Source organism: Tenebrio molitor, chromosome 7, assembly GCF_963966145.1.
Source record: "Tenebrio molitor chromosome 7, icTenMoli1.1, whole genome shotgun sequence".
NCBI classification, from domain to species: domain Eukaryota; kingdom Metazoa; phylum Arthropoda; class Insecta; order Coleoptera; family Tenebrionidae; genus Tenebrio; species Tenebrio molitor.
In genome coordinates, this window is record NC_091052.1 from 15426631 (window position 1) to 15449453 (window position 22823).

At 38.4% G+C, this 22823-nt stretch overlaps 2 protein-coding genes and 1 long non-coding RNA gene across 4 annotated transcripts in view; 1 reads left to right on the forward strand and 2 right to left on the reverse strand.

The window, feature by feature from the left end:
• Positions 1-15523, reverse strand: part of neur (E3 ubiquitin-protein ligase neur) — a 29526-nt gene extending 14003 nt beyond the window's left edge. Inside the window, exon 1 of the mRNA XM_069053026.1 lies at positions 15381-15523. Within this exon, the coding sequence (XP_068909127.1) occupies positions 15381-15408 (28 nt within the window). The 5' untranslated portion in view covers positions 15409-15523. The remainder of the gene's footprint in view (positions 1-15380) is intronic.
• On the forward strand, positions 14652-19413 carry LOC138134662 (uncharacterized). The gene is made up of 3 exons (XR_011160786.1): positions 14652-14722; positions 15629-15887; positions 19140-19413. It is a non-coding gene; the product is annotated as an uncharacterized lncRNA (long non-coding RNA).
• The window catches only part of sli (slit guidance ligand), a 117021-nt gene continuing 110106 nt past the window's right edge, over positions 15909-22823 (reverse strand). Inside the window, exons 10-31 of one of the 2 annotated variants that reach the window (XM_069053019.1) lie at positions 22694-22765; positions 22571-22642; positions 22447-22518; positions 22323-22394; positions 22203-22274; positions 21990-22153; positions 21713-21863; positions 21514-21660; positions 21318-21461; positions 21107-21270; positions 20855-21059; positions 20658-20801; positions 20539-20610; positions 20320-20483; positions 19913-20269; positions 19697-19866; positions 19441-19648; positions 19156-19390; positions 18875-19098; positions 18545-18823; positions 17638-17777; positions 15909-17580 (exon numbers count right to left, since the gene is read on the reverse strand). In XM_069053019.1, coding sequence (XP_068909120.1) covers positions 17494-17580; positions 17638-17777; positions 18545-18823; positions 18875-19098; positions 19156-19390; positions 19441-19648; positions 19697-19866; positions 19913-20269; positions 20320-20483; positions 20539-20610; positions 20658-20801; positions 20855-21059; positions 21107-21270; positions 21318-21461; positions 21514-21660; positions 21713-21863; positions 21990-22153; positions 22203-22274; positions 22323-22394; positions 22447-22518; positions 22571-22642; positions 22694-22765 — 3415 coding nt within the window. In that variant the 3' untranslated portion in view covers positions 15909-17493. Of the gene's footprint in view, positions 17581-17637; positions 17778-18532; positions 18824-18874; positions 19099-19155; positions 19391-19440; positions 19649-19696; positions 19867-19912; positions 20270-20319; positions 20484-20538; positions 20611-20657; positions 20802-20854; positions 21060-21106; positions 21271-21317; positions 21462-21513; positions 21661-21712; positions 21864-21989; positions 22154-22202; positions 22275-22322; positions 22395-22446; positions 22519-22570; positions 22643-22693; positions 22766-22823 lie in introns of both variants that reach the window. The other variant, XM_069053018.1, reaches the window with a different exon arrangement.

Below are 22823 nucleotides of genomic sequence, written 5' to 3' on the forward strand. Positions count from 1 at the left end.
TGTAGAACGTTTTCCTCAGACATTTCGACGCGTCAATTACAAATTTAAAATGACAGCATCACGATGACAATTAGGACTACCAAGGTCCACGAAAATTCCTATTCCGAAATTTTATCTGTGGCCAATTTGAGAAAGTTTTGACAATTTATGTAAAAATCATCTAGACTTTAGAGTCGTTTTCAACGACATCCGTGCTGTCAATATGACAGTATGTTGGCAAGTTGGCATCACTTACTGTTTCAGTTTAGTAATTTTGTATTTCCTAATTTGGCAATTTACCTTGACCCGGAAAATTGACAAATTCAAATTATTATCTATCATTACGAACAAATCAAAGAAAATATGAAGTCAGATTCGGATTTCGAGGATGACTTAGTTTAACCATGTTTTACACTATGTTGAAGATTGAGTTCTTGGTGTTTCACGAAATATAAATTTTCATTTACCATAACCTAAATTTCTTGTTTGACACTTTTTTTACTATGCGTTGGTTATACTCTGAATACTGGTTATGAATTTGTGCTTGTATTCGTACAATATCTGCAGTCTGCACCAACATATTAAAAATGACACTGACAGCACGGATGTCGTTAACTGTATTAGGCATTCACGATCTTTTTGGGACCCAGTTGACTATGACCATCTAGTGTTTTTGTTGGCAGTACCTCGGTGATAACTAAATTCCCTAAAGAAGTTCACACTTTTTGTGTTAGGTTAGGTTGTTTTCAGTTTAAGGTTATATTTTTTGAATAGGTACATTGTTGCCAGATCTCTTAAATCCGGTCTGTCCTTTTTAAATTGGAAGTAAAGTCCATTCAAAAATCAAAAAACCACCAACGTCGCATTTTCCTCGATAATTACTATCGACAACGCTGTCTAGTGTAAAATTTGGTGAGACTTGTAATTTTGAGGTTAAATGTTTATTAAGTGTCTGGTTTTTGTGGGCATTTTTAAGTAAAAATAATAAGAATCAATAAATAAATGAAACCTGCTGCTAATAAAACAATATGAACGAAATTCAAAGCAATTGAATTTTATTTTGAATCAAATAAATGTCATAATTTATAGTTACCAACATAGTATGAAAAACTATCTACATAGGGTTTATTAAATTTTACCAACCTAAAGCAATAGGTGGTGGTTTTTTGATTTTTGAATGGACTTTAGCATCGTTTAATGGAAATTTTTTGTCGTAACAAAATTATTTTAGAAATTTTGACTTTTCCTTTGACGGAAATTAAAATTATTTTTACACACGTTACTTTCTTACGAATATTAAAATAATAAATCTGTCAATGCGGTGGCAATAAAATGTCGAACAGACACTGACAGAAAAAAAAGTTGCATCCGTTGCATCACTGAATCAGTTAGTCCAACACGAAAAGAAAAAATCATAGCCAACTTGGTCCCAAAAAGATCGTGAATGCCTAATATAAAACATTTTTTTTTTTTATTGAAGAAACCATTTTTGATCGACATGCAAAGTCGGTCCTGGCGAAAAATTCTCTACTCAGGTAAATGCATCGATATGTGTGGTTCTATGTGTTAATTGTAGTTGTCTGGATGATTAAATAATTATATTTTATTATCGTTAATATTAATGTTCAATTTAAATTCAATTTACGACACGGTCCAGATAAACAAAATAAAAACTGGACGTCAAGTGCAATTTGAAAGAAATAATTATGTGAATAAGAAATAAATGGCATACCTGCATCGTTATTACGTTTTACATTAATCACATCATGCAGCGGTAAATCTCTAGATCACTGTCGAGTTTTGTGGAAGCGGAGAGGATCTGGTCCGAGATAATTTCAAGCATAAATCCTCGCATAAAATCAGATTTAACTGTAACCGATTTTTTGTAGAAAGTCGGAAGGAAAAGATAAAACACCGGTTAAACGAATTCACAGCGCAAGAAGCACCGAAAGAGGAGTTTCGAAGTCATTGTACTTTCAGCAAGAAAGCGTAACTGATGATCGTGCATAAATAATTCAGTCGAGTTTTTGATCAACACCTGCCAAAAACAATGAAACCCACATGATTTCAGGGTAGATTATCAGTAGAGAGCGAAGTTTCATTCATGATCCCAACGGAAGTGCCTAAACATAGGCCGTTCAGTCTCGTTCATTTAATTGTTCTCCTTCAATTACGCGTACTTTAAAAACGGTAAAAATGAATTTATTAGGCGGTGTTGATAACCCCACGGCTCATCTAATTACGCTCCTTGCACCAATGTAGATGTAATTTAACGGCCGGAAACGCTTATCAACGCAAAGACAGGGTAACACGATATGTGGGTGGTGATTTTAATTGGCGTTTTCATCACCAGCGGATTGGTTTCAATGATCAACTGATTTTTTCCGCGACTGACAATAACGATAAATGTCACCGTAGTCACACGTAGCGTTCCTTACAAGGCAATTAATCAAGAAAATTGATTATAGATGCATTTCGCGTTTAACAAGCGGATGTGCTTATATGGAGTGCTTTATCAACTTAATAAAGCAATTTCCAGCGCCACTTCCAGCAAATTTCTCCAATATACAAGAACTGTAAAAAATTCCAAAGGGATTAATCCCAATTTACAATTTTATCTGACCTGTTAACAAAATGCTTTACGGGATCTCGACAACGCACTATCGGAACTAGTCAAAAGAGAGCATGATTTGTTTTATTCATTTACATATTTACAAGTTCTCGTAGAAATCTTTCGTGGCAATTATGATATTGCGAATTAATAAAACGGTCTCGTTCTGTTTCGAAATAGTTATTTATGGTATAAGTGGGTTATTTAAGATATTACCCACGAGAGGTATTTGTAACCTACGAGGGCTTGCCCGAGTAGGTTATTACCTCGAGTGGGTAGTACTTAATAACCCACGTATGCCATACAACGTTTTATCCAATATTCCACAATTTTTAGATAATGACATTATTGATGAAATTCTGCTCCCGATGGGTTATGAACGTTAATAACCCACGGTGCTAATGGCAACGTGGGTTATGTATGTTATAACCCACGGTGCAAATGGCAACGTGGGTTAAAACAACAGACTAGTTATAGCCCAGTTTACTCAATTAAAACTAACTAGTAAAACACGATATTACTATTGAATGTTGGATAAAAATATGAACTTCTCGTTCTTGGGGACATTCGTCTTTGTTCCGAGCGGCTTTGTTTTAATTTCCCAAAAGGGCCATCATTTAAGACTTCGGTGTGGATAAAAGAGGACTAGAGGACCTCAGGTCAGGACTGATGATAAATTCCCACCCTCGCCCACTCCGGCTCTTGCAAAACAAGTTACGCCAGCTGAAATAAATTGATTATATTGCTTTGAGAATGTGCAGAATGTGAACTTACGGCTTTCAGGTGATTCCTTGGCAATTGTCTGAGCCGGGCCTTAAGAAATCTCCAAGAAGGTAAGCCACACGTGCACAGCACACTTTGCCTTCAGCGAACGTTTAACCTGATGATACCCATCGTAACCTTTCGTTGTGTAATACTTTCAACAGAAATTGGTTTGCAGTTTTGCGACGCTTTCTCACCTAAACCCTAAAACTGTACCTGTACGTACATACGTAATTACCTCATCACGCGGGCGGTATTTTTGATTTTTTGGCGCCACAACTGTGCAACAAATAAACACCTTCAAAGAAGAGAATTCTTTGTTGAACAGCATGAATTATGGAGACCAGTCCCGGCTCGTCCTTGTTTTCCTTGAATCAGGTATTTTTGCGTAAGGTTAGGTAAGATTGGAACAGCTGATCCTCCAAATAAAAGAACCGTAGACGCCCTTCGTCTTTAAAGGGAAAACACGTGACCGGACCCGTGGGAAATGTTCGAATCTCTAGTGGTTACGAAACTACAAAAATGGGTGGAGAAGTCATCTTCTTGTGCAACGAAACCTTGACATCTAAGCTAATTGGAAACAAATACCACAAATAAAAACTAAATGGCAAACGAGAATGAATTCAATTCTGTTGAATTTTACACCGATAAAATTTAATTAAAACAAAGCTACAGGAAATGACGAGAACTGATTTGTCAGTGATATAATTAACAAGCTATGGCAAATATTTCTGACAAATTACATTAAGAGCGATAACCATTAATAACTTATTTGTACATTAACTCGAATTCTTCCACGGACGGCAATGAAAATTACAGGAAATGATGACACAAAACGGATTTTCCTTCATTATAATACACTGTTCTTTATGGTTGTAATAACAACAATAACAAGCATTGTTGATTCTAAAAATAATGATTAGATAGGTCCCGAGTGTACTTCCACCCTCCAGAGAATAGAATGATTGTGAGTTAAATTAAAGTCGAGAAGCTACATTTTTAGGTGCACATCTGACCCTAAGAAAGAGTCCACCTGCCACCATCATGGTTGGCGCAGCATCTCCTGGAGGTGAAGCAGGTGACTGCGCCATATGCAAGCACAATTATCTATCCGTAAAAAATAAACATAAATTGCTCGGAGACGGCGATAAAAAGTACAAGAACAAAATGGACATGTCCGAATTAATTACGGAAAAGAGGAACGGAAATAACGACTTCCTGAACATGCCTGTGGATTAATCTGACGTTTATTCGTCAGAAGTAATTGTACAATAAAAACAAGAATTCGCTTAGTTTGTTTGGAGAAGGCGTGCTACAAAGAGCTTTTGGTCATTGACCACTACTACAGTAATTCCATTTGAAACGAAACATTTGTCCACCGAAAGCGTGTCATTTTGTGGAAATAGCCTTAGAAATTGCACCTTCAAACCATCTGTTGCATTTATTATCTGCTATTCACCATCATCTGGGTAGTGGGACTCGGCGCTTTGGGTTTTTTGTACACATGTTCACCATCTGAAGCAGTATTTTTAAAGTCTTCGCGAGGGTACAATCTTACAATCATGATCGAAGTAATTTCAAATTCCGCTTCAAACGTACAAGCTGCGGAGATGATGTCCAGAAAAGCAGGTGCAGGACACAGTCACCTAACTAGAAAAATCGCTCACGATAGAGAATTCCTGTGAATTTTTTCGTACTACCTCCACAAGACTCCGACGCGCTTCTGTAACGAGATTATAAGCAAATTTTCGCTCTCGAGAACACCGAGCACCTGCTTTTCGACAACCCGCATCTTTGGAATTAACGACCTGGTGCAAAAGATTATTGGCAAGAAGCAGGTGACGTACGCTAAAGAAATTCGCCGTCGTCGCAATTAAAACGCTTTATTTAAATAGAGTCGACTTATCTGATTGATCTAGGAGGAGACGAAATTAATGCGAATTACTCCGACCAGCAGCGGCCATGTAAATTATTATGGCGGTAATTATGGACACCGGCGACAAATTTAATTAATTATGTATCGATAAGGATCCATCTGCGACTAATTCGGGCAACGATCCTGACTCGCTGTTTCTTTCCTAGGCAAATATTTAGCCCGGTGGTTGGTAATTAAAGCTAGTTCTATTTTAAGGCGGTTAGCGTGAGCACAAAGAGACAATGAAATTTTATTCGATAGTATAAGGCAGAGGAACTGTTATAAAAGTATATCATCCACCTGTTCTCCAAGAAATAAACGTCTCAACAGGTGCTTTCGAATTATTATAAAAGCGTTCGTCGAGGCAAGCTGAGTAATTCAGCTGCTCCATCTTGAAATGGAAGTCGGGAAAAATTCTGGATTTTTCAAAGCCAACCGATCGATGTCGATTAATACGCATTTTATTATACCGAAGGAGATGGAAACTGGTAATTTTTGTGACGATTAATTCTGTCCAGCAGGAAGTGGTCACTTAAATCTGAATTTAAAGCACTCGGTGTTTGCCATTAATAGCGTATATAGGTGCACTAAAAATAATCCAATAAAGATTGAGAAATAATAAACAACAATTTCCCACAAAAACGAAATAACTTTATTTCTGGAATTTATTTAGGTGCGATTGCAAAAGCCATTACAATCCGTGACTGTCATAAATTAAACACAACAAACTCGAACGATACGGCCGATATTGTGTTACGAGTTTACACTGTTTGGAAAAAAAATACCGGGTGATCAAGAAGGACTGGCTAAGTTGGCAACACAATTAAGAAAAATTTTTATTCGGCTATTTACAACACTGCAACCGGATATGTTTTGTGGGTTTATTTGAGAAATATCTGACGTAGCATTAATAACGACAAAATGCTAGGTTATGAGAGTAAAAATTAACGGCAAAAAGAAATCAAAGTTGGAATTCGGAATAATAATCTAAAAATTAACTAAAGGAAATTCTCGAAGTGCTCCCCATTTTGCTCTAAACATAAATTAACTCATCTCTCGAACGATTCACCAGCATGTTTAATTTAATTTGAAATGTCAAATTTGACTTATCACTGATGTGCCTGTCAGTGTGAAGTCGTCAACAACTGGAAGTTACTCCAGTTGTACCATTTAAAAATAAAATTCAGCATTACCAACTTAAACAGTCCTTCTTGATCACCCCGTATAAGGCGATCGCATTTTATTGCGATTGTCATTTTCCAACCCTTGCATCCAGCAGATGTTGGCATAAATTTGAAAAATACATTGGAAATTAGAACGAGCCCAGGTGACAAGAGCGACATGTACGGTGAAAACACGAAAACAATGTCTCCTGTGCACCGACGAGGGGAGAAATTCAGGGGTTAAATCTAAATTCACCTTCGGGGGCGATCTTGAGCCCTATACAAGATGCGATACAGTCGATCGAAATGGAAAGTCCAGGTAAATCATTGGAATTGAAAGTGATAAAGAGGAGAAGAACAGATGCGTGATGAACGGAAGCTGCAAATGGGGTGAACTTCCAGGTTCCGATTTACAATGCAACTAGTCGTTGGATTGACAAAAAATTAAGTAATATGCGATCCAAATGTCGCCACCAGTTTTTATTTAGGAGCAAAGCGTGTAATTTAAATGGAACACTCAATTAATGTTTCAATGGATATGTTCTTGCGTAAAAAAAATAAAACAACAATGGGTTGACAATAATAATGGGCGATTGTTCCAGCATACACCACAATGCGCTATTAAACCATAAGGGCGGTCTCGTTATTCTTCGTACGTCCAGCAATTTCAATAAAACATTTTTTTGTTGCTCCTTCGATTACTATAATGAAGATGGCCGATGGACGATACCCGATATTAATACGGAACATGTGGGGTATTTAATGGGTGGCTGGTCTCAGGCACGCGCCTGACATGTGTCCGTGGGATTCCTCCACTGTTATTAACACTCTGCCCAAGGGTTTTTATCGCTCCGAGTCTCTCACAATAAAAAAACAAAATTACGACTCGCCGATTCGGAAGATACACCGAGGCTCAAGTGATGAGCACCAAAAGGAAGCGGAATTAGAATATCTGAATGCTAATGTTCAGATATGTATCATTTCAATGTCCGTCGTAAAAAATCTTAATATTTCCGTCCCGACCGAGCAGAATGGACTCGGAGAAGTTATGGAAATGTGCCGTTGTGGAAAAAATTAAATACACTTGAAAATGTGACCCCGGAACTGCGGAGAAAAATGTCCTGGTCTTTAACGTTCAACGAGATTTTAATCCCTCTGTTTCGACACAAACCTATAGTAATGTGAACAAGAAATTACTCCCTAGGATTCGAACATTTAGCGAAATTACGTTTTTCATGTTGTATGTAACTACGGGGTGATCAAATAGGACTGTTTAAGTTGGTAACACTGAATTGTATTTTAAATCGTATAACAGGAGTAACTTTCGGTTGTTGATGGCTTGTCGTTGTTAATGCTATACCTACATCAGATATTTGTCAAATAAACCAACAAAACATACCCGGTTGCAGTGTTATAAATAACCGAAATATAAAATTTTCTTAATTGTACTGCCAACTTAAACAGTCCTTTTTGATCACCCGGTAGAATAATCAAAAGTAATTTTGAATGCCTAAGGTTGGTTATAATCAATTGCGAGATTCTTTGCGCAAGTCCAACTAAATATGATTGTGAAACGAAAAAACATCTATCAATTAGCGAGAAATTAGCCATTTGCAACTATTACAAGGAATCGCTGCCTTACATTTTTGACATGGTTACGATATCTTTTGTTTGTCACCAGAAACGACATAACCTCCAACCTAACCAAATTTATGGCAACCTTGTAACGAATATCCCTAAATCCTAGGGAGTAATTTCTAGTTGACATTATACTACAGCAGCCGTTACAGTAGATTAAAAAACTCTTGAACTGTCAAAATCAAATATGTTTTGACAGTACTCCATCTTTAATTTCCTCTCTAGACTGTAGGTACTTAAAGTGATTTTTTTATAAACAATTCTCAGTGCCAAATTAAAGAAAAAACCGACTGTACCACCCTAAAATGTGGGCATAAGGACCAGCTGTATAACAATTTTACCTCAAGTTATAGTTGAGGTTATGTTCACTTTTCGTCCCGTATACCTTTCTTCCGTGAATTCATGTTCAAAACAAATTTAATGGGGAATCAGGAGAAATCTTTTTCAAATTTGAAATAAACCCTCGTTCGTCAGGGCGCAGGCTCCATGACATTAGAAAATGTTGACACCCAGTGTGACCAATCGTATTATAATCATGTCAAAAATAAATTACTCCCTCTGATGTAGGGATATTCGTTACTAGGATGCCATCAATTTGGTTACGTTGGAGGCTATGTGGTTTCTGGTGACAAACAAAAAATATTGTAACCATAAGGCAGCGAATTCCTTGTAAAAGTTGCAAATGGCTAATTTCTCGCTAAGTGATAGATGTTTTTCCGTTTCACAATCAATTTTGATTTCTGGCGGCATATTTAGTTGCACTTAATTTCTCAATTCATAGTAACCAACCAACCTTAGGCATTCAAAATTACTTTTGAAAATTCTACCGTGTGAGCAACAATTACTGATTGAGTTGGCACTAAATTCTGGTGACTTTTGGTGACTTTTATGTCATGTTCCAACGAGAAAACCATTTTATTAATAAAAGATTACACAAACTAAGACGTTTAAATTTGAAAAGTATGGCAGCTGTCAATAATGTCAATAAAACAAACCGAAATAGATACAATTCAAAGTCTTGAAAATTTCATTTAAAATTTGTTATTGCCAACTGAAACAGTTATTGTTGCTCACCCTGTAGTTACGCACAACATGAAAAACGTTATTTCCCTAAAAATTCGAATTCTAGGGAGTAATTTATTTTTGACACGATTATATTTGAAAATCTCTGTTTGACTCATACCAACATGACAACGTTTTGACAATTGTTTATAAAAAAATTTCTATAATACCGCAAATCTAGCAGCGAAATAAATGTAGGTTATGCTCTGATTTTAAACAACCAAGAAATAAACTCGCTTGGCACAAATTTTCATAATTTTTTTGTTCCACAATAATTTGGTATACTCCGTACTCTGATAGACTGTACGTTTTTTGACAGAAGACAGACCCAGAGAGTAGTGTGGCGGGAATTAATCTGCAGGGATACAACGCTTTTCTACATAACGTGAAACAATTGAGATGGAGAGTTTAGTATTTTTCACTGCTTTATGTTTTGGAACTAGAATTTAAAAACGTACAATCTATCACCGTACGGAGTTTATAACCCTCGTTTTTCATGTTAATAAAAACCACCCTAGTTCGTTTTGAAAATAATTAATAATAATTTGAAAAATCAATTATACCAACTTTGTACTGAATACCTAAACGGTCAAAGTGTTTTTTGAATTTACTTTACAGTTGTCTATCCTAGTTCGATCGTGAAACTACCCCATGAGCAACAATAATTACTGTTTGAGTCGGCAATAAAACTATGGTGACTTTTTTGCGTCCCTGTTGGCTACATTTGTCACATAACAAGGAGTGATGTGAATTTGATGGATCGGCGAAAATTAGGTTATGTGTGATGCGAAGCAACGGTTTATTGAAAAATGAGGAGTTTTTATAAACAAACAAGTTAGAGCGAGGAAAAGCATTTAATTTAAAGGTGCTGCTCCAAATGACTCCAATTATGAATAAAAGATTACAAAAACCAAGGCGTTTAGACTTGAAATTTAGGTCAGCTGTCAATGATGACAATAAAAGAAACGGAAATATAGGCCGTGCCAAACCCAAATAACCACCACCTGTTGAATTAAGTTGGTGAAAACAAAATTACACTAAGTGTATAATGGCAATTTTGATATTACTAAAATGCTAGACCAATCAAATCTAAGTTAACAACGTTGCCGGTTGATTTTCTGAATAGAATGCAGTGTTGGTGGTTATTTGGTTTTGGCAAAGACTATAGGTACAATTCACAGTCTTGCCAGTTAGCTAGGTGCAAAAAATTTCCAGGAAATCTATATTGTTATACAGGGTTATTCTAAATGATTGTAGTCGAAGTATAAAGTTAAAGATAAAAGTTATGGTTGCCGCTCCACATAAAAAAATCATCAAAATGATGTGTTAAATTGGATGCAAAACAACTCAATATTTTTAAAATTAATTGTAGAATAACTCAATATTTCTGGATTCAATAGTTAATTTAACAAAAATAAATAAAAGCCTCATCACCGCACTTTTTACCTAAAAAATGACAGTGACAGCGACACAACTGACAGTTCACATGAAAGCGGCAAAAACGTAATAACATGGGCATGGCCTACTTCGACTACAATCATTTAGAATAACCCTGTAGAAACGACACCGAATTCTGTTTTTCTATTGGCTATTTTTAAGTGTCGTGCGATTTTCTTGGTTCAAAGGTTGTGATGGATTTTCAAATAATTATCGAAGCAGTTGTGTCAAATCAGTTTTTGAATGTAAAATCTGTCAAACAATTTTATTTTTTATTTTTCCCCACACTGCAGTAATGCCGAAGGATTTTTATCCATGTCTTACAAATTGTATTGGTGTGTTTCGCGAAACTGACTCTGTGACTCATAAAAAAGGTACTGGTAGGCCAATCCATGCCAATCGTTCGTTCCGAGGAGATCGTCACACAAAATAAGTTGAGACGGTCGTTTTTCAATCCATGACTACCTTTAGCCAAAATAATTTTTGATATCCCGGTACAAGCTGGCTTAACCTTTTGACATCTTTTATTTGCCACCAGAAACCACATAGTCTCCAATCTAACCAAATTTATGGCAACCTAGTAAAGTAACAAATATTTCTAAATCCTAGGGAGTAATTTCTTGTTGACAAATCTATAATTATTGTTCCTCACGTGGTTTTAGTAGTAGATTCATACATCTCCAAAAGAAAATAAACATAGTATAATTATAAAGATTGCAGTATCATTATCATCATAGGTACATCTGGAGGAACAGCCAGCAACAGTTGAACGCTTCTAACGGCCGTAACGAGCCGAAAATATCGTCACAAAGGTGTCCGTTAATCAAGGTATCACGTTGTCTGTTCTGGTGTGTTATTTGGTGCAGCTATCATCCTCTCCGACTGCTGTTATTACCGCGTAACATCTGGGCCACCGCTATTTGTCCGCACAAAAGCTCGTACATTTTCAAAATTATAGTTCGATTTAGTATCTTCGGTGGTTGAAACGGAAGTTAGGAAGTTGATCGGTTCGTGTTACAGTGGCACACGCGTCGAAGAGGTTTTGGAAATGTTGTGTCTGGGGTTATGTGAACCAGCTGCCGGACACGCGTCTGCTCCCGTTAGCATGCAAACAAAACCCACCCCATCCAATCAACCGCATTATTATACAGACATTTCGCATTCCCGAGCACCGCTTTTCACGTTTATATACATTCTGATGCTTATTTATATACGTGGGGGTCCGCTACATTGTTTGTAGATGTAACAGATGCTGCTGCAGCTTTATCGGACAAAATTCGAGCCAATTAATCCAAGACCTACCTCACCGATCGTGAGCCGCACAGGAATGCGCAAATATTACGCAAATAAATATTCGTTCAACAATGTACAAGAATATTCTCGGTGATGGATGGTCACGTCCACGTCACTATTAATAAGACAATTTATCTTGACCCACCGTTAAATTCGGACATGTGTGTACATATGCATCTCCTACACGATAATAATAATTATTGTACAGTGGCGCAGCTGCAGAAAGGGTGAAAGGACGAGCTGCTCGCACCAGGATAATGTAGAAATTGTGTTTCGCTACGGAAGCAGTTGTGTTTGAAGCGACACTGTTTACAGGAAGACCTAGATTGAAACAAAACCCTTTGGACCAACGTTTTTGTGGTGTCTGCGCTCGCTTTGTAACAATATTTCGTAACTGCTCCAGATTGATTTTTTTCTTTTTATCAAGAAACAATGTTCTATTTCGAGTTGAACAATGAAGCCGTTAAATTGGGTCACAATCTCGGAGGAAATCCGCCACAATAACAAATTCTGTGCGTGTTGAAAAATGAAACTGCGCTTTGGTCAGGTCCAGGTGGTATAAATTCGAGTTTGTCTTGGCCGTTGTCCAATTTGTGCCCCCAAATAAATTGTCAAATTTCACAAATTACTGTTTGATTAGAAATTCCACCCGCTGCAATAAAACTTTATTAGCCAATAACATTACAATGGGCTAGTAAAAAACCGAATAGTAATTGAAATCCGTTCGATTTCCGTCGGGCAAAATTTAAATCACTTTTGACTGACGGCGAGGACGTGTCGGATTCTGATGGGCCGCACCAGGAAACAAAACTTTGCGAATTTTCGCCCAAACTGGGTTATATGTATTCTCGACCGAAAGCGACTTAATCTAAGCCGCAGGAAGAGATGTAATTAGTAGTAGTAATTTAAATAAATGAAGAGGGTAATTAAGAAAGGCAAGCCGTGGTGCGTTTACGAGAGTAATGAATGAATCAGGAAGATTGTGGTGAAGACCGGAAGCGGTTCGACGCGTTTTAATCATCGTGGGTAATGTGCACAAGTGATGTCTGGACATTATTTATTTCATGATGGTTCCGACGTGGGTGTCGTTGCTTCAGATGCAGCCCTCGTCTAATTTACAATTTAAAAATTCATGAGTCTTGCCAAGTAAGAATAATTAAGCGGGTGCTCATTTGCTTTGTTATAAGAACGAGGCGAAGAGGCGATTCCGGTTCCACCGTTTTTTGAAAATTTGAAAAATGTTCTTGCTCAACTCGATTTCTATTGTAATACATTCAAATTATATGGATACTTAGTATAATTAATGGGATCAAACCCAGTCTATTACGACAATTTATGAGATGCAAATAAGTCATATAAATACACCCAACCCGCAAAACCGCGACTCAAAACGTACTTTTACATGTCCGTTTCCAACGGGTACCAATTTCTATGTAAATAATTTGTTGTATTCTGGAATACAAGCCGTGTTGGGATGAATCAACAGACTTATTAGATTTATTGCGAGATGTATATTGTGTAGGTAATTATCCACCTGCATACTGATTAGGAAATAAATTGCCGATCCCTGTTCGACCAGAATTTCACACGACAAAAGAATAAATAATAATAAATAAAAAGAAGTGATATCTCTGTTATGTAAGTCTGTAATAATTTTTTAAAGTTTGTAAATATGTATGTCTTGGTGAGAATAAATAAAGCCGAAGAGGCAATTTAAATGCGAAACCGTTTAAAAAAAATGGAGTTCCCATAAGAATTTCGCCTGTTCGGCGAACGCCGTAAAACTCCAAATTACAATTTTCGCCTGACAGGCAGATATTCGTCAAATCGCCCCCGATCCGCCGATTGGAAATTCAAATTTATGTAGGAAACGTCGACGAAGATACGTACCCATCACCATTTGATTAACGGAAAGTACGTGACTCGAACAATCAACAATTTTACGCCAACAAATCGACTAATAAACCATTTCGAAACGGACAGACGGACCTCCAAGACGAAAAATTCCCATCTGCGAGCCAGTCCTTTTTACTTTTACGACGTCGATGGTCGAGCCACGAAAAATTATTACAATGGGAAAGTCCGGTCACGTTCGAACAATGCCCGTTTGAACATGTTTGACAATTGCTCCGTTCAATTATCCAATTCGAGCTGATTACGGTCAGAGGTCGAGATCTAACCGGTATGTAACAACCTCTGGACCTTACGTCTAATTCATGTAATAACACCCAATCCCCGTTATTAAGTGTGAAATAAGATTGAGACGGAGGTGTGGGTGTTGAACATGATAATGTGCAACGACGGCCGAAATACCACGATTCTTAAATAAATTACCTGCCTGACCGACCATTAATATCGACGATGGTGGTTTTCTTTTTTTTCCTAATAGTAAAGCTCGCAAACATTAGATGCGATTTGTAATTCCACATCGTTCGTATTTGAATGCCGCATGCAACCATCAGATTAATATTAAAATATAATTTTCCAGAAACCGTACTTATTGAGTGGTTAAACGGCAATTGGAAATTAAATGCTAGCAGCCCGACCGGTTGCTTTTGAAGTACGAGAGTGGCTCATTATCATTTGATTAGGTACTTTAAAAGAAATAAGATGGATGAGGCAATCGGGATTTTTAATTTGAATTATTTATTCATGACTAGGTCAGAAAAATGTAACTTCGGATCGCCAAGCAAATTTTTAAATTTGACGCTTTCCAACGTACACTAATTTGTCCGTTGCGTGTGTAGCCAATCTACTGATAAGAGGCACAATCTTATCTTTCAACGGTCCCAATTGCAATGGTATTTTTGAAAGTTATGTTCACTGAAGGCTAGGCAGATATTCAACAAAATAAGAACTAAAGTAAGAGCAAGTATTTTTCTTTTGGTGTATTCTTTTTAAATGTGGCGTTTTTACGTTTATTTACTTGATAGGTATTGTGTTTGTACGCAAAAACTTCGTAGCCGTGAAGTGACAAAAAAGTACAATTTAATTTTATCTTATCAGTTCAGAATCTGTTTGGTGTTTTTCTTGAAAATAAAATTTAAACAGAAGTAACGTCCAGCAAATCGTTCGAGGAGTTTTTGGTATTTTTAAAATAAAATGGTTCGTGTGCGTAGGCAACCCTACATACACCCATGTTCAAATTTCGCTGCACCTCATAAAAAATAAAATAATAAAAATCTGGAGCTGGAATGTGTCTCGCTCTGGACCAGACGAATACTTCTGTTTCTTTCGTGTTACATAAGCGCCCATTAAAATAGAAATAAAAATATCTAATTTAACCTTTAACCTTTGAGTGCTGCATTTAGCTTCCCTTCAGCGTTACGAATTTATCAGGCTTTTACCATTTTTAAAGATCGCTCTAAGTGCAAGCGGATTAAAAACATAAATAATTATGTTAGTACAGATAATTTACCAAGACAATAGAATAAATTTATAACCTCAAAATCGCATCGAATAAAAAGTAATGGTTTGAATTAACGAAACTGACATGCAAATTTTTGCGAAGAAGACTTACTTGGTATGCCGCTGGCGGTCTGTCCCATAGTGTTTCTTTGAATGAAACGTTATAAAAATAATTTAAAATGTAGATTTTCAACATAAAATTAAATTTTGAAAACTGACAACACTTAATCTACGATTAATAAAAATTGATTTAACCATCACTGGAACTCTTTTCAACAGAAAAAAACTCGAACATATTTTTTAATTAAACGGAAGCACCAAAACAAACACTTTTATTCATGTGTGATTTTTATTTGACAGATTTATGACATTTGACTCGAGTGAAGTGAGCCCGTTGTGTTGCCGCGCTACAAAGGTGTGAAGTTAGGAAATTGTGCAATAATTTTTTAACTATTTTGTCGAAATAATCGGCATCAATTGACTAATTCTTAGAGTCTGGTGAGTTCGCGGTGATTCGTACACGGTGTGCAAGCATTCCGTGCAAGTCTAAGTCATCTAAGTTTAGAAATTTGTCTGTCGTAAGTTTGAGGTTATGGAGGCCCCTCTGGTGAAGTCCAAGGTGAGAAAAAAGAAATCCGAGTTATACGATAAATTTAATATATTTTATACACAAGTTTAGATATAAATTACAACTATTAGGCATAAATTAACATTTGTGTTACAAAACTTGGTGTATGTATAAATATTGGCCTATGAGTAATGCGGAAATCTAACTTAAAATTACAACAGGTAGAACTTAAAATAATACATGTATTTATAATTATATTATACAATTTTTAAAAGAATTTGATTCTCGCGGTGTCGAGAAAAAAATTAATAAAAAAAAAATGGTGATGCGGTGTATGTAAAGTGACCGAAATGGCAGTAGTAATGGTAACGATATAATCTTAAATAAGTCTTAAAATAAATTATATCAATTGATTTCCATCACTTTTCATACATCTGTACGAAAAAATTGTCTTGAACTGAGTAAGTAGAGTTCATTATTTCTATCTTAAAGTATTGCGTGATGTTATTTAACGTTATAAATTAAATATTTTTTAAATTACGTAAACGTACAAAGTTCGAAGTGTTTTACACATTAAACTATTCTAAGTTAGTAAACCTTGTAAGTCAAGGGCCATGCCGCTAGTCACAATTCTAACAAATTCTTATCGGGTTTCGTTAGTAGTCAGTTCTGAGATTCTATCAGTGTGAATAATCCGTGTCTTTGACCGATCAAACACTAACAATGTTACTGTCATGTTATGTAAGTTAGGCCAGTATCGTGTAACGTAAAAAAATAAAATACGGTTTTTAGGTACGTCGTAAGTTAAAAGAATCTACCTAACACAAATGAATCAAAAAGTGTCAAGTTTTTGACCCACTTGTATAATGATAATACTATTTAGGCGCTGAAACATACATGTCGGACATGCAGATGCTAAATATAATATCTCTAGCGCATGCAGAAACAAATAATGATCCATCGCGGCGACGTGGACTGGTCATTTTGACTTGAAAAATCGAGATGAGATTCTTTCACGGTCCGTGACTAGGAAAGAGTAAGTTTCAGTTTTGCGACGAGTTCTTTCAGACGTGCAGAAAATTGACCAGTCCACGGTACCGACAAAGCGCGTACAAATCGATATACCGGTTGAAATAAATATTTAAATATCTGTAAACTTGTAAACTCTGGTATAATAATGATAATATCGCTTTTCTTACCACCAATGCATCTGTTCCATCCTTATGTACATTTTTTGTTTGATCCACAGGATTGCTAAATAAACGAAAGCGGTAACCGTGACGAAGTAGAGTAAGGCGGAGAGGACACAATACGATTCGTGTCCGATACCTCTTCCGTACCTCGGGTTTTTCGTCTTATCTACAGGACCGTCGTAACTCTCTACAATAACATCGTCATAATAATTACTATACGTCTGTCTATGGTTCTGAGAATCGGTGAAATCAGTCAGTTGCAAGTGTCTTGCATCGTTATCGGTCTCGTTCTCGACGAAGAACGTCAACTTGTAGGGTTCGTTTTGTGGGGCGACGGATGGTTTCAAGTTAAGTATGTGCTGGTTGAGATCGGCAGTCGTGGGGGCTCGACGGGGTTCGAGCTGGGCGTTCGCAATCTCGCGGCGAGGTTGCGTGTTAGAATTGTGAATAGCGGCGTTTGTCAGTCAGTAGCATTTCTTCGTGCAGGCGCATTTGCGCACGATGTCTATGTCTTTGGTGTAGCGGGTGCCATCGGAACAGATGATGCGCACCTAAACCAACACAAATTTCACGATCGTTCATTCGATCAGATTTCCTCGTTTACCCACCTTTCGTCTTTTGCTCTTTCGAGCGTGACAACAGCTCGATGCGCAGCTTCCGGTGCATTTTGCTATCTTTAGGGGTTTCCTGGAGCGGCAGTCGTTTTCCGAGTAGTACTCGCGCTTCTGCTCCTTTCGGCAAGTGGGAGCTAGAATCGTCAAAGCTGGTGTTACCACGAGATTCCCAAAAAACTTGAGCACCAAAGCACAAAGGTCGAGGGAGTTTTAATGATTTTTTGTACCCAGCTTCAAAATCGATACTGTTTTTATTTTGTAACAGAAACTAGGACAAATTTCTTTGTAACGTTAAATGATGTAAGACAGACGGAAACGTCAATTCACTTTAAACAAAATGGACGTTATGTCAGAAAAATGACAGAAACAATTATGGACCAAGAATGCATCGACACCACCGACGCTTTAAATTTTAATAATCTAGCAATCGGTGCGGAAAATGCTACCAACCCAATAGTAAAAAAGTTACTAATGTTAAATTATTTACTTTTTCAAATTTCATATTTAAATATTTTTGAGTTATTCGTTACAAAAATATTGTACCTAACTGCGGGAAGAAACGTTAGGTAAATAACTATTACCAACCAACCAATTTTTGTGGTAGTTTCACTGCTGTACATTATTTCATAATACCCCCTCGCAAGCTTTTTTTAACAAACGTTTAATTGACGAGGCGATAGCTGTAGCTTTATAGCATTTTAATCCAAACTGTTGACATGAAACAAGACAACCAACGATGGAATCTCATCCCCATCGGGAAATTTGCTAAAGCTAGTCCTCTGTGACCTTCACCTGCATGTGGCGCCGTTACCCCACGAAGCGCATTGCACTATTAGCTAGCTTGCCATGCTAAGTAATGAAAAGTTAGCCGCCTTCCTGCTATACTTACACTCTTCCTTACCTTGCTCGCAGTACTTCCCCTTAAACCCTGGCCTGCATTTGCATACATACTCTCCATTAACAGTCGCAACGCATTTACTGTCGTGTTTGCATCGATGATCGGTGCAAGGATCGGACGGATTCGCCGCCGGTTCCTTGATCATCCCGTCCATTTCGTCCTCTTGTTCTTCGTCGTCTCTGTCGCTCTCGATCATGCCGCAACCGGGTTGGACCTTCTGCTGGGTCTGAGCGTTGCCGAAGTCGACCTGTTTGTGGTTAATCCACACTTCCTTCATGCAGCCTGAAAAATGCCACATTTATTTTTTATTTTTCCGCTTTGCAAAAGTAGTACCGTGGAAGCTGGTCAAATTGCGCAAGTGCCACTGGGTGAAAGCTTGCCTGCCGGGTTCCGGTGGGATTCCCCCCAAGTACATGGGAGTGTTTAGTCGTAGGTAGTCTTTGGTGCCTTCGTTGATTATCGATCTTGCAGGACCTCGGTCTACTCTCAAGGTGAAGTTCTTCTTGATGGCGATCAACTCCACCACATGATATATACCATCAGACACCATTTCAAAACTAGTAAGATTTTTTAACTGTAACGATATTTTACTTTTCAGCACTTGGACAGTTTACCTGTACATGGTTGAAACTGGATAGTTGCCAACGTCGTAACTGACCCGGATGCGTCCGTTGAACAACTCCACTGCGAGATGTTCCTGATGACCGTCGTACATCAGGACTCCATTTTCCTGGGAAGTTGCAAACATTATGGTGACATTAGCCTCCGGTTTTGTTCTCAAAGGTTCCAGTTCCACGTAAGAGGTGTTGTGGATGAAGCTCAAACTCGTCAAGTACTCGCAACGTTTGCCTGAAATATACTGGTACTGTCTGTTTCAGAGCTGAACTAGCGTTCTGTACCTGAATATCCTGGGGCACATTTGCAGAGGTAGTCGTTGGAGCCCGACGGCTGGAAACAGACCCCATGGACGCAGTCGTGATGCTGACACGGAGAAGTCTGGGGGTACATCATGGCCACTAAAGCTGTAATTTCGCAGAATTTTCCGCTGAAATCGCCGTCACATTTGCACTTGTAATCGTTGATGCCGTCGATGCAAGTACCGCCATTCTGAAACCGACAACTTAGTACGTCTGGCGTAATTTCTTGTGAACTCACTTGACACATGTGATTCTCACAGTCGTCGACGTTCATGGTGCAGTTCTCGCCCTTGAACCCAGGTAAACACTCGCAAGTGTAATAAGTGTCATGATCGACGCATCTGGCGTTGTTCTTGCAGGGGTTGTACTTGTCGGTACAAAAGGGAATTTTGGTCTCGCAAAATTGACCTAAAATGTAGCGTTCGAAATTGTGCAAACTCGAGGGAGAACGTACCCATGAATCCTGCCGGACATTTACACTGATAAGTGTTGACAAGGTCGACACAGGTGGCGTTATTTTGGCACTTGTTATTGTCGCAGTCGTCTATGTTCGTTTCGCACCTCATCCCGCTGAATCCCGCGAGACAAAGACAACTGAATCGTCCCTCTTCGAGTACTTTGCAACTGGCGCCGTTGCGACAAGGATTGCCGTAGCAGGCGTCGATCATGAATTCGCAATTTTTCCCGTGAAATCCGGGAGCGCAATCGCATTGGTAGTCGCGTTCCGGTTGCGTGAGGCATTTGCCGCCGTTCTTGCACGGGAAGGTGAAGCAAGCGTCGCATTTCGCCATGATTTCGTTGCTGACTTTGCCTGTTCAGGAAGGAATTTAGAATCGCGGTCGAGACGAGATCCGCACTGACCTTTGCACTGGAATGCCGAAGACGGTGTCGATAAGATGGATTTATCTTTCATGTTTGCGGGTTCGGCGCAATGGGCGATTCCGGGTTCGACGTAATCGACTTTCACCCAGTCGGACAACCATCTCAGGGAACAGTCGCAGTAGAGGGGGTTGGAGCCTAAAGCTCTGGAAAAAACTGGAAATATTATTGGCCATTTGGGGGGTTTCGCTCGAGACTTACATGTGACTGATGGATTTTAGGTTCGCGAAGGTTCCTTCGGGAATCATCGAGATTTGGTTGCCGTGCAGGGACCTGAAAATCGTGATTACTACTCGAATTTTGTACTTTACGCTACTCACAATATCCTCAACGACTTCAGCCCTGTCAACGCGCCGCGTTGAACACACTGCAGTCTGTTGTAGCTGATGATCAAGGTAGACAATTTTGACAGATTGGCGAACGTATAATTTGATAACATCCCAATATGGTTGCTGCTCAAATCCCTGAAACAAGACTGTCATGAAAATGACAACATCACTTGTTGTCGACAAAGTACAGTCTGGTCAAGGACTTCAAATGGCTGATCCTGTCGGTTTGGATCCTGGTGATTTCGTTGATATCCAAATAGAGTTCCGACGTTTCTGGTGGGATTCCTCTGGGAATTTCGGTCAGTTTAGCTCTAGAACATCTGACAACTGTTCCTGTACAAGAACATTTCGGCGGACAGTAGTTTTCACCCAAACAACCTTGATCGTTGTCACCTAAAAAAGAGCGTTACATGTTGTTGGAAACTCCGAAATACCAGTACTTGTGCATTTGAATTCGTTTTTGGGAAGCTCTTTAATTAGAACGTCTTTGACTCTTGCCGGACCGGCACATTTCGGTGCTGATCCGCTGAGACCTTTGTTTTTCAACCATTCGGAAAACCAGGCCAAGTGACAGTTGCACATGAACGGATTTTGCATGAGGTTCCTGAAATAATCGATATTCGTAAGGGGATAAAGCGAGATCAAACTTACAAAGTGTGCAGAGATGGCAAATGATCGAAAGATCCAGGCATGACGCAAGTGATTTGATTGTTGTTGAGCGACAAAAGTTTCAAGTTGTGCAGTCCCAAGAACATTTTGTTGTGTATTTCCAAGAGTTTGTTTTCGGATAGGAATCTAAAATGGGAAGAATTTAATGAAGATTAAACTGGATGGAACAAGTCAGTACAGTTCATAAATTTTCGAAGCGCCCTCGAATGAGTTTTCTTCGATTCCGGTTATTTGATTTCTTCTCAGGTCCAGTCGAATCAAATTCGGAAGTCTGCCGAACAGTCCGTCGGACTTGATCCGCCCCAACTCGTTATCGTGAAACAGTCTGAAACTCCACAGTTACGACACGAACTTAATAACAATCTGTTTTTTTTTACAGTTCTGTCGTGTACAGTGGTACGTCGCGAGGTATCTCCTTCAACCCTTTTCCGGAACAATCGACAATCGTCCCGTCACAGGTACATCCGGACGGGCAAGCATTATCAATTACGCAGTCGCCTGCGTGACGGGTGCGAAATTCTTCTTGACCTGTAAAAGGTTTTCCCTCACTTTTCGAGATTTTGAAAATTCCGATGATATGTTAATCGTTTTATGTATGAATTGTTAAAAAAATGAACACCATGACCACTGAATTAATCAAGTGGAGGTGCTTACCCTTACATTTAAACTTTTCGTCCTTCAGCGCTTCAATCCTGCGTCTTTGCATCCGTTTCGGGGTGTCACATCGAGCACCCGAAGTTTCGATAGGGTTCCGGTGGAGATACTCCGCTAGCCATTTTAAATTGCAGTCGCAGATGAAGGGGTTGCGGGCCAAGTGGCTGAAATGAAAGTGATAAATCGCGGAGTTTCACACTTGTCGGAACTTACAGAGTTTGGATGCTCCGTAAGGAGTCGAAACTACCGTTTGCAAGTGATTGGATGTTGTTGTCGTACAGAGATCTGTAATTATACTATTTAGTTTTCGTTTGGAAGTTACAGGGTACTTACAGGAGGCTCAAGCTGTGGAGATCTCGAAAGGTGTCTTTTCTTATACACGAGATTTCGTTGGCGTTCAAAAGGCTGAAACAGGGAGAGACAGCGTGATGAAGTTGACGAATGTAGTTATACTTACAGAAGTTGTAAAGATACCAGGCCCTGGAAAACTCCAGACGGAAGGTCCTTTATTTTATTTCCGTACAAAACTCTGCAAAATTGATTTGAAAAATGTTGGAAAGTATCAGATTTCAGATACTTACAAGGAAGTTAACGCCTTCAATCCTTGGAAGGCGTCAGATGCAATTTTTGAAATTTTATTGTTGCTTAGATCTCTAGAAAATAATTTGTAAGAGAAAAAGGACAGGGGAGTTGTCCGAACTTACATTCTCCTCAAGCGTTTGTGTGCAGCAAAGACTTTTGTAGGAAGTTCCACTATTTCGTTTTGTTCCAGCCGCCTTAAAAAACATGCAAATTCATCAATCAAAAATTGTTTGGGGAATTGCATGAGCAACA